This window comes from Hemiscyllium ocellatum, chromosome 2 (assembly GCF_020745735.1).
Source record: "Hemiscyllium ocellatum isolate sHemOce1 chromosome 2, sHemOce1.pat.X.cur, whole genome shotgun sequence".
NCBI classification, from domain to species: Eukaryota; Metazoa; Chordata; class Chondrichthyes; order Orectolobiformes; family Hemiscylliidae; genus Hemiscyllium; species Hemiscyllium ocellatum.
Window position 1 is genome coordinate 34,924,219 of NC_083402.1, and position 19,729 is coordinate 34,943,947.

The 19,729-nt window shown below is 41.0% G+C and overlaps 1 protein-coding gene across 2 annotated transcripts in view; it reads left to right on the plus strand.

Moving 5' to 3' along the window:
- The window catches only part of dmgdh (dimethylglycine dehydrogenase), a 140,108-nt gene that overhangs the window by 24,151 nt on the left and 96,228 nt on the right, over positions 1-19,729 (plus strand). For both annotated transcript variants that reach the window (XM_060835719.1, XM_060835728.1), the window contains exon 5: positions 3,159-3,363. In XM_060835719.1, the coding sequence (XP_060691702.1) occupies positions 3,159-3,363 (205 nt within the window). The remainder of the gene's footprint in view (positions 1-3,158; positions 3,364-19,729) is intronic.

The window sequence follows — 19,729 nt, forward strand, 5'->3', positions numbered from 1 at the left end:
AGCTATTTCTCTCACTTTTAATTTAATCAACCACAAGTCATCTAAATTAAACAACTTTTCTCACCTATGTTTTATTTAAAGAGTTTAAATCTGCTGCGCTTTATCATACCCCAAATCTATTCAAATCTGTCTAAATCTGTTCACATCACAAATCCGAGACTCAAACTGTTTAAATTCCAACAACGAGCCCCCACACTGTTACACCATGGGGTAAACCCATCTGCTAATTTAAACCAGCGACATAGAAATGATTCATCCTTGTTCTGTAATCTTTAAAATTCGAAAGGCAAAAAGCTATCCCAAAAGTTACTATTTAAAATAAAAATTAGTAACTTTATTCCTTAAGTCTAACAGAGAATATTAACTAACAACTATTTACAACTCTTTTCTCTTATGCCTATCTTTTAGCTCCTCCTCCACAATACCAGTCCGATAAAAATAAATCCTGATTACAATTTACAAAAATAAGTCACGTTTCAAAACCAGTCAACTTTGCCGAGTTTACTCTTTGGATCTTTTCTGTAGATTCTCTGTCCAGATCAGTTTCTATGTTCTGCTGTACAAACTTCTTCCATAGGCAGGCACCTTTATGAGAGCTCTTAAACTAGCAGCCTACATCTGTTGGCCTTTTGGCAGTTCTCCCACTCTGGCTAACTGTTCAAAATGTCTGAATGTATACCCCAAAACATTGGACCATTTCATTGGTTTTAATATTATCAAAATACTAGATTCAAACTTGGTTGGAGTTTGGTATCTTGGGGCATAACTTAAACTGGTTGGCCGAATTTAAATTTGTTTTTGTCTCATAGCAATCCAGCTACTATTAGCTGTTTAGCCAAATGTTACATTTTAAATTTTCCAGTTCTCTGTGTGCTTGTTAAGTCCTTGCCAGCCTTTCAACACTCTTAAAGGTATAGTACACGCACAATGTCATAATACCTTGACCCAATCATCCTCACTTGCGTCATCAATGGCCTTCCCTCCATCACCACATTGGGATGTAGGCTGTTGATTACACAATGTTCAGCATCATTCACAGTTCCTCAGATACAGAATGAGTCCTTGTCCATTAGCAACAAAATGTGGACAATATCCAGGCTTGGCCTGATAAATGCCAAGCAACATTTGTGCCACACAAGTGCCAGACGATGACCACTTCTAACAAGAGATTCTAACCACTGCTTCCTGCTATCCACTCTATCATTCTATTCGCCCTCTCTACCAATAACCTGGAAGTTACAATTCATCAAAAACTGAGGTGGATGAGCCAGATAAAAACAGTGGCGACAAGAGCAGGTTAGAGACTCGGAATACTGCAGCAAGTAACCCACCACATTACTTCTCAAAGTCTTTCCATCATCTACAAGGCATAAGTGAGGAGTTAGAGAGAATATCTTCTACTTGCCTGGATGAGTGCAGCTCCAATAACACTCAATAAGCTTGACTTCATTCAGGACAAAGTAGCCTGCTTTAACCTCCCTTCCCATCCCCCAACTTCCTTCCCAGCCCCTCCCATTCCCTTCCACTCCTCCCTGACACTACTGGATTCATTCCTCCTATTAACCAACCAGGTCGTACTCTCTACATGTCTTCATCTATCTCCATTTCACCACCATGCCCCTGCCACTTTGCTTATTTGCAGCTACCCCTACACCCACCCGAGTCCTGAAAAAGGGTTACACCCGAAATGTCAACTTCCCCACCTCCTGATGCTGGCTAGCTTGCTATGTTTTTCCAGCCTCCTGCCTGTCTACTTTGGATTCCAACATCTGCAGTTCTTTTTGTCTTTCACATCACCACCTTCAGTAATCACTCCCTTCACGTAGTTGTCCCAGTAGCTGCAGTATATTCTATTGACAAGATGCACTACAGTATCTCCCTAATGACTCCTTTGGCAGCACAATCCAAACTCATGGCTATACAAATAGAAGGACAAAAGCAACAGATACGTATGAACATCACTACCTACACGTTGCTTTCCATGCTACTTACCATCCTGATTTAAAAATATATCGCTGTTCCTTCTCTGCAGTGATTCAAGGAGGTAGTTCACCACCATTGTCTCCAGGACAGTTAAGGATGGACAGTAAATGCTGGCTCAGCCAGCAATGCCCATATTCTGGAAATAACTTATTAAAATTCTGCGCCGGTGACATATATGGGAATTGACAGTAAAATTAAAACTTCCGAAAGGCAGTTTCCTTGCTCCTGTGAGCCTTTGCGAATATGTCTGACTCTAGGTTAGACTTGGAGATGTTAGCCAATTTCCATGTACTTTTCTGGATAATTACGGACAGAAGCAAAACCTATACCGACTCCTGGCTAAGCACAGAACTAATCTCACAACCACAGTCCCATCAAGAATAACCTCCTGACCCTTCCCTGACTATTCACTCAACCTGTCAACAATGCCCCCTGACCACACTGTCTCTGACAACTGTCTACTCCCCAGAACTGACTGCCATGATAATGGCCTACCATTTCATCCAGCTGCCATCTCACTGATCTGGCACCCTACAACCTCAGCCACCTTTCTCACTTACTCATGTGCCTCACCCACAGCCATTCTATCATTCATTCACTCGGCCCATTCAGCTATGTGCTAACATTCAAACTGGGCCTTTAACCTGGTAACATACGACAGTAAGTGTTGTAAATGTTGTGGGTGAGGTGTGGTTCTTGTTGCTGCAATCATGCTTCATGAGGGACACAGTGTATTACATTTCCATCATAGTTGCGTTCGATAACTATGACAAGAAATGCACTGTGTCAGAGGAAAGCTGAGAGCAAAATCTAGGGATGATCTCGCACAATATCAGCCAATCTTTCAGTGTTATGATCGGATGGGGGCCTCTATCTCTATTCATGGGAACATGTTTTGCCTTTACACTCATAGACATTTTCGCCGAATTATAAAACAATCCTGTATTTGGGATGGGGTTAATGGCCTTTCCTCGTGGTGTGTCAATCCATTCGAATGTAGGTCTCCTGGCAGAGTGTGAGCCCAGCAGTTCCACTCGCTGAGTCTGTTAAAGAGAACACTGTTTGCATTGTCCTTCTGAATTACATTTTTAAAAAGAAAAAGTATTACACCGGCTATAATGTTTATATCTGAAGCATTTGACATTGATCTAACTATGTCACGTATTGTGCTCTAGGTTCTTGCTGGGTTGTATAATCCTGGAGACGGCCACATTGACCCCTATTCTCTCACCATGGCTTTGGCAGCTGGAGCAAGGCAGTATGGAGCTGAGCTGTATTATCCTGTTGCAGTAACAGGACTTTCATCACGTTCTGATGGAACATGGGATGTGGAAACACCAGACGGTATTATTCGTGCAAACCGTATAGTGAACTGTGCAGGTATGTGCAAAGAATCATTAGACACAATCTTACAAGCTATGGTCTTTCACAGTATTTTGGCATGCATTTATTTGAAATGGCACCATGAGAGAATATGCATGAGACAATTTACTTGTCTTACGTACCGATCTAACTACAGCAAACTAACTTTTCAAGGTCTTGAAAACCTGTCGGTCAGTGATTTTGATACTCATGTCAGGGTGACTTCACCAAGGAGATGAAGTCTCGACAATGTGTTGGCAATCACATTTTCTTGTCCTGCCACATGCACAATTTTCAAAGTGAATTGCATTAACAACAAGCTCCATCTGAACAGTCTGGAATATTTGTCCTTAATCCCTCTGGTGTATGTTCCTGGCAGCCCACACACCAAGGGCATTTCTTGGACCCCGGCCTTCCCCTGATGTCACAGATTGTTTCATCGGAAGAAGATGAATGTTCTCTCTCTCTCTCCTCTCTTGTAAGTATTACTAGATGAGAAGAATGCCTGTACTCACACTGCGAGAGAGAGAGAGAGAGAGAGAGCTGGATCTTTGTGGATTCACTGTTGTTATGGACCATTTCAAGAAAGACAACTGAACTCTGACTTTGCTAGTTGTTTTAAGCAGGTGTAAGTGGATATTCCAGGAGTGATGCAGTTTTAAACAAAACAGTATTTTATTTGCATGATTACTGAATAAAACACAAACAAAAGAGAACAGATCACAGAATAACTTAACCTCTCTGAAAACCCAACAGATTATTCCAACTTAAAGATGCTGTTCCAAATACTTACAACAATCCCCATAAGCACCTCTTTGCAAAAAAAAAGAAAAATCCAACACAGCTTCTTCCAGGAAAGGTGTCAGAGAGAGGGAGCATCAGCATGGACGTATTTCTTTGGGTCCAGCAGCTTCACAAGCAACTGTCTACTTTCAGAGAGCAGCCACGCTGCTAAAACCAAACCAAACCAGAGAAAAGCTGAGTTGGGAGAACTGGCCACTCCCCTTTCATTGCACAAGTTTTTTTTAAACTTAAAAACTTCCTCATGTAGATCAACCTCAGACATTTCGGAGCCTGTGTGTTTATATCCTGAAATAAAAACCAAGAACAACCTAACCTTGTTAAAGGGGCAGCATCATCACACCTCCCCCCTTAAATAAAGAACTATCAATATCCAAAGGTGGCTTCATTTTAAAACCCCTTAATCTTAAACTGGTAGTACTCTACAACACACATAACTATTATGTTGATAATAATCATACAAATATTCACTACTACATTTTGTTTCAGTCTGTTTTACTCCTGTCACGGAATGCCTCCTTATCTCATTCAAGTCTCGACAATGTGTTGACAATCACGTTTTCTCATCTTGCCGCATGCACAATTTTCAAAGTGAATTGCGGTAACAACAAACTCCATCTGAACAGTCTGGAATATTTGTTGTTAAATTTCTCCACAAACGTCAATGGATTATGATCAATGTTAATTATTGTTTCAGATACATCACTGGTAACATAAACATTGAAACATTGGAACACTAACACCAAGCTCAAAGTCTCCTTCTCAACTATTGAATATTTCTGTTGATGAATATTCAAATTCCTGGAGAAATACCCAAAGGTCTTTCAATCTTCTTGTCGTCTACCTGTAAGAGCACAGCAGTAACAGGCACGTCACTCACATTGATAGGCACCTTGAATGGCTTTGCATAATTAGGTGTGGCTAATACTGAGGCAGTAGTTAACACAGCTTTCAGGCTGTCAAATGCCTTCTGACAGTCTGCTGTCTACTGAAACTTCTTACCTTTCTTTAGCAATTCAGTGAGTGGGCAGCCAAAATGCTAAAATTCGGTACAAAAGTTTGATAAAATCCACTTAATCCAAGGAATCATAGAAATGCTCATTTTGTCAATGGTGTGAGAAACTTCCCAATTATCTTTGTTTTTGCATTATGTGGGACCATTTGTCCATGTCCAGTAACATGACTCAGGAGAGTGACTTGACAGGAGGGTGACTTGGGCTTTGGCAAATTCACGTTTAGCTAGGTTTATCTCCAAGCCTGCCTCCCGAAGTCAATTGAACTATTCTGATAAATGTTGCAAATGTTCCTTCCATGTGTGAAATCACCAGATTATCGACATAAACTACACAATTGGGTAATCCGGAAATAACCTTATTGGTTCATCTCTGAAACGTGGTGGGTGCATTTTTCATACCAAATGGCATGACTTTAAACTGATACAGTCCATTCGGCGTTATGAAAGCCAAAATTGTCTTTGGCCTTTCGGTCAAAGGTGCCTGTCAGTATCCTCTGAGCAAGTCCAACTTGCTTGTCCCATCTTTCAACACAGTCTTCCAAATCGGATATGCATCAGTATTTTATAACAGAATTGACTTTGCAATAGTCCATTGGGTACCATCTGGCTTTGGCACCATGACTATGGGTGAGCTGCAATTACTGTAACTCACTTCAATTGTGTTGTCTTGGATCATGCATTCAAAATCCTTTTGAGTCTGCCAACTTTAGAGGGCTATGCCGATAGGGATGTTGCTTTATTGGAACAGCATCTCCTTTATCTACATCATGCGTAATTAGGTTAATAATTCCAAACTTATTTCCACATATCTCCCCATGTGATAGTAATAACTCTTTCAGGTCATTTTGCTTTTCCTCTGGAAGGTAACTCAATTATTTATCCTAATTTTTGACAACTTTGTCATTGTCCAATTTAATTTGAGGAATGTCCAATTCCGAATCCTCTGGACTTGGTTCTTCCCTCTGTATTGTAATCAATAACACATTGCCTCTTGCTTTCCTTCCCTGTCAAAATACCTTTTGAGCATATTCACATGACACACTCTGTGGGATTTCTTCCTGTCTGGAGTCTTTGTCAAATAGTTCACCTCACTCAATTTCCTTTTGACTTGGTAAGGTCCTCTAAACCTTGCTTTTAAAGGTTCACCTATAACTGGAAATAATACTAACACCTTATCTCCAATAGCAAAATGGTAAGTTTTTGATTTCTTGTCTGTTTCTTGTTTCATTGTATGCTGTGATACTTTTAAATGCTGTCCAGCCAACTCCCCCACTCTATTTAATCGCTCCCTAAAATTTAACACCTAGTCCAAACATGTGGTCTCTGAATTATGAGTTACCAATTTCTCCTTAATCAATTTTAGTGGTCCCCTCACTTCATGCACAAAACCTAATTCAAATGGACTGAATTTGATCAAATCATGTGGTGCATCTCTGATCGCAAAAAATACAAACAGAATTCCCTTATCCCAATCATCTGGATAGTCCTAACTATAAGCCCTCAACATGGTCTTTAATGTCTGATGCTGTCTTTCTAGTGCTCCCTGTGAATTTGGATGGTATCAATAGATTTGAATTGCTTTATTCCTAAGCTGTCTGTAACTTCTTTGAATAATATTGATGTGAAGTTTGACCCTTGATCTGATTGTATCTCTATGGGTAGTCTTTATCTCATGAAAAATTTGAGTAATTCCTCTGTAATCCTTTTAGCTGTGGTATTGCATAATGAATGGCCTCTGGAAATCTAGTGGACACATCCATTATTGTTAACAAATACTGATGCCTACATTTTGTTTTAGGTAGGGGTCCTACAAATTCAATTAAGACTCTTGTAAAAGGCTGCTCAAATGCTGGAGTAGGTATTAAAGGTGCTGTTTTTATTACTGCCTGTCAGGCAAAATTCAACTACATCCTTGTGCAGTCCAGGCCAGTAATAATGTTTCTGTATTTTAGCTTTGGTTTTTCTTACCTCTAAATGACTGCCTAATGGTAGTTCATATACAACTCGCAGTATCTCCATTCTATAACCCACTGGCAATACGACTTGATGAACTTCTGACCATTTCTCATCTACCTGAATATGTGATGTGTTCCATTTCCTCGTTAAGACATCATTTCTAAGATAGTAGCACTCAGGGATACATTCGTATTCTTTTTCCATGTATGCTTTTTGATGCAATCACTTTAAATTTTCATCTTCCTGCTGTAACTCAGTTTATTTATCTGAGCTAAAGATGTTTCCTTTGTCATCTATCTGCTCCTGGTTTGTATCAACCATCTGATCAAACAAGGTTTTTTTTCATTCCACTTCAACTTTCTTATCTGTACTTTTTGACCTCTCCTGTTTCAACTGGTGACTTTGCGACCTTGTTACCACACAGTCGGGAAAACTCCCAAGATATAGATAGGATAGTGAAGAAGGTGTTTGGTATGCTTTCTTTTATTGGTCAGAGTATTGAGTACAGGAGTTGGGAGGTCATGTTGCGGCTGTACAGGACATTGGTTAGGCCACTGTTGGAATATTGCATGCAATTCTGGTCTCCTTCCTATCGGAAAGATATTGTAAAACCTGAAAGGGTTCAGATAGGATTTACAAGGATGTTGCCAGAGTTGGAGGATTTGAGCTATAGGGAGAGGCTAAACAGGCTGGGACTGTTTTCCTTGGAACATCGTAGGCTGAGGGGGTGACCTTATAGAGCTTTACAAAATTATGAGCAGCAAGGATAGGGTAAATAGGCAAAGTCTTTTCCCTGGGGTTGGGGGAGTCCAGAACTAGAGGGCATAGGTTTAGGGTGAGAGGGGAAAGATATAAAAGAGACCTAAGAGGCAACTTTTTCACACAGAGGGTGTACGTGTATGGAATGGGATGCCAGAGGATGTGGTGGAGGCTGGTACAATTGCAACATTTAAGAGGCATTAGGATTGGGCATATGAATAGGAAGAGTTTGGAGGGATATGGGCCGGGTGCTGGCAGGTGGGACGAGATTGGGTTGGGATGTCTGGTCAGCATGGACAGGTTGAACCTAAGACTCTGTTTCCATGCTGTACATCTCTATGACTCTTATCTGTCCTACAGTTGCTCAGTTGGATGATTTTCCATTGGCTTTTCAACCACAGTAGGCATCAGTGCTACCTGTGAATCAGCTATATCATTATCAAGGACAAGTTGTATTCCTGCAGCTGAGAGTTTGTCCAGTACTCCTACCATGACTTCTCCATTCTTCACTGGACACTCTCACCTCACTCCACTTAATTGAGCCCTTCCTGACTCACTGTGATTCCTGTTACTAGTACCTTTTCTGGCAATAGACCTTCAGAGGTACATATCTCCTCATCTTTCAAAATTGAGAGGATCTTGTATCTCTTAATATTGTAACCTCTTTACTTGCTGCTCCTGGCTTATGTGAATAAATTTACCTTTGCACGTAAATGGTTTTAGAAGATCTGGCACTTCCTTTTAACCAATCTCCGACCAGCTTGTACACTTTGGTGCAGCTTTCTAGCCTCCACTGTGCTTTCCATTACCACTCCAACAAATTTCACTGCCTTATCCTGTTTTCCTACATCTGGCTTCCCAGTGCTTTTCCTAACCCACCAACACTGTGATTTCACGTGGCCTACTTTATTGCAGTGAAAACACATGACCTTTTTAAATTCTCTTTCCCCTTCAAGGGTTTCCTTTTTCCCCTGTGGTAAGTTATCCTTATATTCTTCACTGAGATCTACCGTTCTCTTTCCACGCGAGGATTTCTCTTTTCCCCAATTTCTATCCCTCATAGACTGAAATTGATTTTGGAAGTCAAACTTTGATTTATGGGCCAACTCATAATCATTAGCCATTTCAGCTGCTAACCCTGCTGTTTTAACTCTGCTCTTCCACATGTGTTCTCCCTACTTCAGGAAATGGATTTTTGAACTCCTCCAAAATAATCATCTCTCTAAGAGTGTCATAGGTTTGTTCTAATTTTAATGCTCTTATCCGCCTCTCAAAATTACTCTGTTTGATCCTTTCAAGCTCAATGGAGGTTTGACCAGGGTCCCTCCTGAAACGTTGTCTGTAGACTTCTGGCACAAGCTCATATGCACTTAAAATGGTTTTCTTCACCTCCTCATACTCCCCAGATACCTCCTCTGATAGTGATGTGAATACCTCACTAGCTGTACCTACAAGCTTTGCTTGGATCAACAACACCCACATGGTCACTGGCCACTGCATTTGTTTATCCATGTTTTCAAATGAGATAAAAAAAAGGCTTCCACATCCTTCTCACCAAACGTAGGCAATGCCTGAATATGTTTAAACAGATCCTCACCAGGCCTTTGGATACCATGGGTTTGCTCATCCTCACTCTCTTCCTCAGTAAGCTTACCTTCAGCCTTCATCTCCATCCTATTACACTGACTTTCCTGTCTAAGTGCCAATTTCTGAAGTTCAAACTCACTCTCTCTCTTCCTTTCCTTCTTAGCTGTCTCTCTCTCTTCTTTGTCTCTTTCTCTGTCTCTTTCTCTCTCTTTTCTCTGCTTTTAATTGTAATTCAAACCATTTCATTTTTGTTGCCCTCTCCTTGCCTTTTTCCTCTCAAACTCAAGCTGCTTCATTTTCAATTGAACTATAGCCACCTCTAAAGATTCTGATAGCCTTTCCAGCAAATTTAAATGCTGAGTTCTTGCTGGAATTATTTCTCCTTTCCTTTCAGAAGGAGGCAGCTCTAACTTCAGCTTGTCTACTAATTCCAGCAGCTTGGCCTTAATCACCTTTTGCAAAACCCCTAAAGTCACTTCTTTCACCCTGAGAAAACTCTTCATGACCGAAAGACCTATTGCTACCCCGAGCACTGTTTAAACCAACTGAAGTGAACAACCGGAACAAAAGACATTAACATCTACCGCTCGCTGCATTCGAGTCCAGCAACCCTAATCCCAAATCGGAACTATGGAACAAATCCCGCAAAGAGGCCCCAACTCTGTTATGGACCAGGCCGGACCCGCTCAAACATTTCAAGAAAGTAGCCCCAACGCTGACTTTGCAAGTTGTTTTAAGCAGGTATAAAGTGGATATTCCAGGAGTGATGCAGCTCGTCCAACCACTTATTTTTAAACAAAACAGAATTTATTTACAAGATTACCGAATGAAACACAAATAAAAGAGAACAGAGCACAGAATAACTTAACCTATCCGAAAACCCAACAGATAATCCCAACTTCATGATGCTGTTCCAAATTCTTGCAACAATCCCTATAAAGACCCCCTTTGCAAGAGAAGGAAAAATACAACACAGGGTCTTACAGGAGAGATGTCAGAGAGAGGGAGCATCAGCATGGACCTGTTTCTTTGGGTCCAGCAGCTTCACAAGTGACTGCCTACTTTCAGAGAGCTGCCACACTGCTAAAACCAAACCAAACCAGAGAAAAGCTGAGCTGGGAGAACTGGCCACTCTGCTTTCATTGCACAAGTTTTTTTTAAACTTAAAAGCTCACTCAAGTAGATCAACTCCAGACATTTCAGAGCATGTGTCTTTGTGACCTCCTGAAAGGAAACCAATGACAACCTAACCTTGTTAAAGGAGCAGCATCATCACACTGTGCATGATTCATGTCTGGACTCTCACAGTCACTAATGGATTCTCCATAATAGAATCCCTACAGTCTGGAAACAGACCCTTCAGCCCATCAAGTCCATACATACCCTCCGAAGAGTAACCCACGCAGGCCCATTCCCCCTTATCCTATATTTACCCCTGACTAATGCACCTAACCTATACATCCCTGAGCACTATGGGCAATTTAGCATGGCCAGTTCACCTAACCAGCACATCTTTGGATTGTGGGAGGAAACCAGAGCACCTGGAGGAAACCCAAGTCAACAGGAAGAATGTGCAAACTCCACCCAGACAGTCTCTCAATGTTGGAATCGAACCCAGGTCCCTGGCGCAAAGGCAGCAGTGCTAACCACTGATCCACCTTAATTAGAATTAGATTAGATTAGATTAGATTAGATTACTTACAGTGTGGAAACAGGCCCTTCAGTCCAACAAGTCCACACCGACCCGCCGAAGCGCAACCCACCTATACCCCTACACTTACCCCTTCACCTAACACTATGGGCAATTTAGCATGGCCAATTCACTTGACCTGCACATCTTTGGACTGTGGGAGGAAACTGGAGCACCCGGAGGAAACCCACACTGACACAGGGAGAATGTGCAAACTCCACACAGTCATTCGCCTGGGTATAGCAGCTACCAATCCTAATCAGACCTAACCAGCTTTTAGGTCAGGGAAATTGGACCATGAATGTGGTGAATCTGTTGTTACGCTGCCTTTGTGCCCTTGTTTGAAGTGGATGGCGATTCCAAGCCCAATGTCAGGCATAGAAATACACAGGTTTTTCTGGCCTTGGTTCTGGCAAAGCTGCTGGAGATAATGGTGAGCCTTTGTTAGAAAGGCCAAGAATTTAAATTATCTTGTTAGTAATCTTCCTGGAAGAAAATGTTTCATCAAATATTTTCTGATGATGCATAGAATGGAGCCTTTAGCTAATCATGATATGATACGGTGAATGATTCTTTTTTTAAAAAAATTGCTTTGGCCATGTTTATTTTAACTGATCCAATTGATACAGAGAATCAAAGTTATTGGCTTAGTGATGTCAGCTTATGAATGGACGATAAGTGCCTAATCTTTATTAATGAGACATCAGCACATTTATTTAAATGGATTTCTCTGTAACAATTAGACTGCGGAGTTTCATATTTTACTCTCAGGACTTTAGTTTCCATTACATCACAGTGACACAATTCCTATTGAAGCAAGTAGGATTATCACCAGTGCCCAGAATGTGTTAGGATGAAAATAGCCATTGCAGAGAACTAGAGAAAAATATGAAGTGATCTTATGGTATTTCTGATGGAAACATATTGTAAAGATTTCCCTCTTTTTGTCCAGAATAGAACACATGGAAAGGATAATTACCAAGAGGGCTGGAAATCTGGGCTAGGATACAAGTGATCTATAGAGGATGCTTGGCCCATTAGTCTTGAGGAAGTAAGGAAGCAGAAAAGATCCCAATGGAATGATCTCAATGTGAGTGTCAAAGAAGCCAACGAGCTCCTCATACTTATTAGAGGAAAGGGTGGACAAGACAGGGGAGTGGAATCAAAGGAAAGAATTTGCAGTATTGGAAAGAATCTAGATTTTAATGTGGTATTGTATAACGGTCTTAGAATAGGGAACAATTTTGTTGTGAAGAACCGATATGGATCAGTTTTGTCAGTTGAGTGTCAGATCCATTCAAATTTACATTCCTAGGGCTTGAGGAAGCAGAGCTGAGTCCATACCAGGGGGAATTGCCACTGTGAAAATGAGTAATGTTCTTTAATGGGAATTAGGGCATCAAATGTAGAATAGAAGGAATGGTTGAGCAGACTGATAGCTTGAAAATGCCATGATGATGGATGAGACACCTCACATAGATCTTCGGTAACAGCAAGTGTGGAGGAAACAGTAGCAGATGGATAGATGGGCTGAGGTGATGTCATGGAGGAAGAAGTATATGGTTTTTCTGAACAGGATTAGGTGAGGTTGAAGGCTCCACTTGTCAATTGAGAGGCCAAGATTCAGGTTGTAAGTTTGCTTTCTGAATTGATAAGTTTGTCCTCAGATGTTTCGCTGCCATGCTAGGTGACATCATCAGTGAGCCTCTGGTGTTCTATCTGGCTTTCTATTGATGTGTCTTGGTCTGTTAAGGTGGGTGACATCATGTCCGGTTCTTTCTCTCAGGGTTTGGTAGATGGGGTCCAAATTGATGTGTTAATTGATGGAATTCTGGTCCTCTGGGAATTCCCGTGCATGTCTCTGTTTAGCCTGTCCTAGGATGGATGTGTTGTCCCAATTAAAGTGATGTCCTTCTTCGTCTGTGTGTAAGGGTACTAGTGATAGTGGGTCATATCTTTTGGTGGATAGTTAGTGCTCATATATCCTGGTGCTAGTTTTCTGCCTGTCTGTCTGATGTATTATTTGTTACAGTCATTGCAGGGTATTTTGTAAATAACATTTGATTTGTCGGTAATTGGTACAGGGTCCTTTAGGCCAAGATTGCAAAGCGCCTGCTTTACCCTGAGATAGTGAATGGAAAGGGGAGAGGCTTGTGGAACTGGATGAAAGGTGCTGTAGAACTCTAGTAAAGATTACAGAGCAGTTAAGAATGATGAGAATTGGAGTGATTTACTTATTGTAATGGCAATTATTGGCACAAATTTAGAAGATGACACAACATGTGCAGTAGCTTTGGAAGGTTTGGTGATGATACTTTGTAAGTAGAGAGCAGTTAAAGATGGATTTCTGAAGACAATGATGGTGGTGATTTTGAAAGGGAAGGAGATACTACCTAATGGGGTCAGAAAAGAAGTTAGGCACTTAGTGGTGAGGACCATGATGTGGGGGAGCTGGTGTTGGACTACTGTGGAAAAAGTTAAAAAAAATCACACAACACCACATTATAGTCCAACAGGTTTATTTGGAAGCAGTAGCTTTCAGAGAGCTGCTCCTTTATCCGGTAGCTGTGGAGCAGGATCATAAGACACAGAATTTATTGCATGGCATTTACACATTTACTGACAGTTTGAGCATACATTCCAAAACTCATTCTAAACGATGAAAGACTTAACAGCAATCTAGGTTTGTTCAATATATCATTTCAGTTGCATGACACTGAGATTTTTTGCTATAAATTATGTATGTAAATAATCTGGTGTTGTATGATTTTTAGCAGTGGGAAGGGTGTGCTGGCAGTAGTCAGGTCATTAGTAATGCTAATCATTATTGTTAATACTTCAGGAACATAGGTTCAAATCCTTCCATAGTTGAATAGTAATAGTAAGCAAAAATTGATCATTGTTAACAGCAGCTCTGGTTCGCTAAAGCCTTTTAGGGACCTGCTTACTGGTCCAGCCTACATTTGCGTCCAGACCCACAGTAATGTGGTTGACTTTTAAAGTACCCTCTTAAAGTACGCTGCTCAGATCATGTATTACAAGTGCTGGCCTGGCTGGAAATGACGTCATTCCATGAAAGAATAAATGAAATGTAGATAAGTGCAAATTGGGTCAAGTAATATGGTGAAGACTTGTGGACAAGGTGAAAAAGAGACCGGAACAAACTATGAGCTAAGGCACAAGGGAGCGTGGAAACCTGGGAAGATCTGAAAGGAGTGCAGTGGAAGCCTTCAATATCAGTGACAAGAAAACCTTTGAGCATTTTGCACGTGAACATGAAGAGAACATGGGCGAGCTGTTTACAATGTGGTTAGTAGTAAAGTCAAAAAGCAATTCCTTGTTCATGTGAATACTCCTGGAGTAAATGGTGGTGTTGGTAGAGGACAGCATTGCTCCAAAGTGCTTGCTGATTTTGTCAAATTTAGAGGTGGGACACTGTCCAATTGAACAATGGTTGTGTTGACCAGATACTCATCTGCCCAAAGCAAGAAATGCCCCTCTCTAGGAGGCGATCTTGCTGTAGAGAGCTGTGAGATAATTTGATTGTATACAGGCTTAAGCAAATCCCTGGTTAATGCCCAGAAGCAAGTACTGACCACTGCAGGAACTACAGGCAGTTGGAAGAAGAAAAGTGATGAATCCACAAATTCAGGGAAACCAGGGAATTTTGCTTTAGCACATCTCAGTGAGGGTTCTGAGGGGTTCAGCGTTTAGAGATGGCTAAGTGGATGTGGGGAGGGGTATATGATATCTTGACAGGATGGAAGTGTAGTGAAAACCGCTGGGCTGTGGCGTGCTCTTGTCATCTACTGCGCATGTTTTATAGCAGTGGAGACCTTTAGGTGGCCTTATAGGCTGGAGGATAGACAATAAGGGGGACAGGTTAGGGGAGAGGGGAACGTTGTCAGGAAGTCTACCCAAGTTATGTTATGAACCCCCATCTCTACCTTTAAATACAAAGGCGGGGCTTGTAAACCTCACCCCCTTGGTGATTCTTAGATAACTGTGGCATCGCAAACATATACAGCCTTAAGGAAAATGGACATATAGAGCAAAGTATACTCCTGAGGAAGGGCTTATGCTCGAAACGTCGAATCTCCTGTTCCTTGGATGCCGCCTGACCTGCTGCCCTTTTCCAGCAACACATTTTCAGCATAAACAGCAAAGTCCCCATTATCCACTTTCCAAGCATCCAGAATTCCTCTTTTGAATCTCGGACACTGAATGAAAGAAATTTCAAGTGTTCCTGATCTGGATCACAGGAACTTACTGGTAATGGTGTTGGAATGGAATAATGGATCTGATTCCCGCTGAAATGATACTTTAACAATAAGAACCAAATTACCGATGATGCCCAGGTATACCAGAACTTATGGGCACTCCTGGCTGCTCTATTTTTTCGAAAGTCTTGTGGCTGTAAGAGGTTGAGTTCTCCCAGCTGCTGCTGGTATTTTTCATACAACCAGCAAATTTATGCTGAACAGCATCCCCATTCCCGTGAACATCCGAAATACTCTTTCAACCATGATTGAAAAAGGGAATTCCGAATTCTCAGCAAGTGGATAATGGGGACTTTACTGTGTTATGTCCATACTCTTTAAGGCCATGTATGTTTATATTGTGCTTGCTGATACCAGGGAGGTGACTGAACTTCATTTCTAGATCCACTAAAATACAAAAGCTGGGAGAATTCATTTGAAGTACTAGAATATCTTATTCAGTCCATGATTGGATGACTATACAGTTGACCTTTAACAATTACTTACAGTGTGGAAACAGGCCCTTCAGCCCAACAAGTCCACACCGACCCGCCAAAGCGCAACCCACCCATACCCATATATTTACCCCTTACCTAACACTAGGGGCAATTTAGCATGGCCAATTCACCTGACCCGCACATCTTTGGACTGTGGGAGGAAACCGGAGCACCCGGAGGAAACCCACGCAGACACGGGGAGAATGTGCAAACTCCACACAGTCAGTCGCCTGAGTCAGGAATTGAACCCGGGTCTTCAGGTGCTGTGAGGCAGCAGTGCTAACCACTGTGCCACCGTGCCGCCCAATTAGTCCATCACAGACTCAGACATAAGAGTTCAGCGGTTCCTCCGAAGATGCTACTTGCCTGGTCTCAAATTACTTAAATGCCACATCCCAAAATATTATTCTCAAGTATTGAAGAATACAAGTTAAAAATTAGAAGGCTTGAAATCATGAACTCATTTTAAACCCAAGGGTTGTTAAGTAAATTATGTGGCAAGATCATTGAAATGGATGGAAATAAATGAGATCAAGAGACAATTGTATGTGTTTCTAGAGTGAGTAGACAAGCTCCTGGTTTGATCTATCAGAAAGGGACAGACTTGTTTTGGCCTTATGGCCTTACAGATAAATACAGCTGAGAGAGCTGATCAAACACAGTTAGCTTTCCCTTTCATTGACAGTTATATTCATTTCTAACTGCCTCCACTATTATAAGCAATAACTATTCAAATATTAATCATTCAGTATGAAGAAATGTTTGATGATATCAGTTTTGCATTGGCTTTTACTGATTTACATCTGGGCTCCTTCGTTTTGTAATTTACTTTCAAATGGCACTACACATTTGTTCTATTCCACTTAATACCATTATGAACCCTCAACTAATTAGCTCACACATTCGTCTTGTTGCCTTTAACTTATCGATATTCAATATCATCTTTACAGATTCAGATACTAACAATTACAGTTAACGTTATAAAAAGGGTACATTTGGTGCAGTGACAATGCCCCCACTTCTGAATCAGAAGCTTGAGGTTCACGACCCACTTTTTCTAGAGGTGTGTTATAGCGTAACTGAACAGGTTAATTGTAAATTCTTTAAGGTTATAGAGGCTATGTTTTCTAATGTTTTCTCCTCTGATAGCAGAAATAATACCATCCTTCAAGTGTGGTTGTTACTTGTCTGTCTCAGTGGTCAGAAATATAAGGACTAAATGGTTTCAACATACAGCGCTCAGACAATTGTAAGCTTTGTTTCATAATTTATCCTGTGACAGGAATTAGACAGCACTGGCTGAGCCAATATTTCTTGCCCATCCCTAATTGCCCTTGAGAAGGTAGTTGCATTCTTGAATGCTATAGTTCCTAAGGGTGCAAAATGAAAAGTGTATTTTTATTACATTTGTGTCATGGACAATTAAGAGAAAAATACATCCCATTAATCACTGTACAGTTGAGTTCAAACACTGACCTTTTTTCCTTACAAAGATGTTTGCTAAATGTTTTCTTGTCCCAAAGAAAACAGATTCCCAATCAAGTTTCACCTTAAACTACTGAGACCAGCTGCATGCCAATGTCTTGACTGTATTTCTGCCTTCAGCCATTTGCACAGACTTAGGTTAAGTGGATCAATCAGAGGAGGAGGTAGGAGATTGCTCCAGGATAGTGCACTAAGGTCATGGCTGGGAAAGTGGAGACATGGGAGAAACAGAGAGGGAGCAATGTCCTCCATCATAAGCCTCCTTTCCTGATCAAGATGTCCACTATTCATTGAAGGGCCCAGTGAAAGTAGATGTCACATGGCTGTGGCAAGTCAGCTCAGGGACAAATGTATTTCTTGAAAGAGCCATCTTTTCAGAAACTTTGATTTCAAATTTGGCAAGAACATTGTCAAATACGGCATAAGAACAACAAATTGTTCTCCCGCTTTCCCATTTTTCAACGACTGTGTCTATTGTTCTCACAGTGTCAGGATCCAGGCAAAGCCTTTTTTCTGTCAGTACATGAACATGTGTATTATTTACTGGCACCTTAAATTGCAGCTTTTTAGCATCAGGACCATCTGTTTCATCACATCAGATTCTGCTTGTGACCCGCAATGAACTTTCCTATTGTGCTTCCACAACAATAGATTAACACATCATCTGCAACAGCTTTCACTCCTGGAACTCACTGAATATTTCATGCTATCTATGTTAATATTGTACTGGAGCAGTAGACATACCAGATAATCTTGCACAACATCTATCTCCCAGATGTCCAGATACTGGTAAGAAAAATGCTGCTTTCATCCAGTTCCTACCAGTCACTTACCAGCCTTTATCTTTCACTCACCACTCTCCATCTTCTCTATTCTCACTCCCCGCCTCCATCTTTACTGGTCACTCTTTATCCTTCACTCACCAATTTCCATCCTTCACTCGCCACTCTCCATCCTTTATATAGAGGATAGCAAAACCTTTGCCTTCGACGACAGAAAAATTTCTTCAATTGTTTGCATCAGGTAATGAGACATCTTCAAAGCTTTATTGGGAGACTTTGAATCTCTGCAAGCCCTCAGTTTTTTTTCTGTCTGTTTTTACAGCTATCATGCTGCTAATCCAGTCTGTAAGGGTTGTCACTTCCTTGACTACAGCCTACTTTTCCAGCTTTTCTATCCTGTCTTTCAGGCTGCAGTTGAGGGCAGCTGGAACTTTCTTTACAAGCTGCAATGGTCCCATACTTTCATCCACTTTATTACATCAACCAGGAAGTTAACTAAGTACTGTAATAACATCATTATAATCTTCTGGGTTTGTAATCTTTGAACACTCTATGCCTAATGGCCTGTGAAATGCTGCAAATCTTCTCTGGCAGCAAAGTGATTCAGCTCATTCAGTTAGAGCACTGTTCCGCAGACATATTTATTGTTTTTTTTGTATAATATAACTTGCAATTTTTACATCCTGTTATTTGACCTTGATCTTTCTGCTGGCTTTTCTACATCTTCCATTCTCAAATCGTTGTTTTCACTTGGTCTGGAATGTCTCTCTGCATAATGGAAAGCCTCATCCATTCTCCCATTAATACTATTTTGTGATTAGTAATTAGCTTTGGTAGATGTTGACAGCTTTCGGCCAATCAGTATGCCAAGAATCCACTTACATTTCTGAGGGCTCTTAGAGGCCCAGGCTCAAGTCCCAACTACTTTGAATTTTTTTACTGACACTGAAGTCTGTAATAGAAAGTATCTACTATTGCATTTCTCCAAACAATAGCTGCTTTCCAAATGCAAAGGAAATAAGAGAAAAACAGAGGAGTGAAAATCAAACCAGTGAGGAAACTTGAGGACAGAGGTTACAGTTTGAAATTGTTGAACACAATGTTGAGTCCAGAAGGCTGTAAAAGTGCTCACTCGGAAGATGATGTGCTGTTCTTCATGCTTTCACTGAACTTTATTGGAACACATTAGAAGGCTGAGGACAAAAGGTTCAGTATGGGAACATGGTGGAGAATTAAAGCGACAAATGAATGTTTGCTGAGGTGGAATACATTTAATTTCTGAAATGTCAGTTAGGCATTTCAGCAATCAGTTTCATCCTCAGACTCTCTCAGATAAGCATTTGTTGTGGAGAAAAGCTCCATTTGCAACCTTTTGGTAATGTACTACATGCCGTTCCTTTGCATAATTCATTCTGCTGCGCTATTGGCACATTGCTTTCCTCATGAACCATCCTATGGCATCTCTAAATGAAATTCGTAACTTTGGGAAGTACATGCTGTGGACCTATGAGGTTAGGAGTTGGATTAAGGCTGCTGAAACCAGCTCTTTCAGT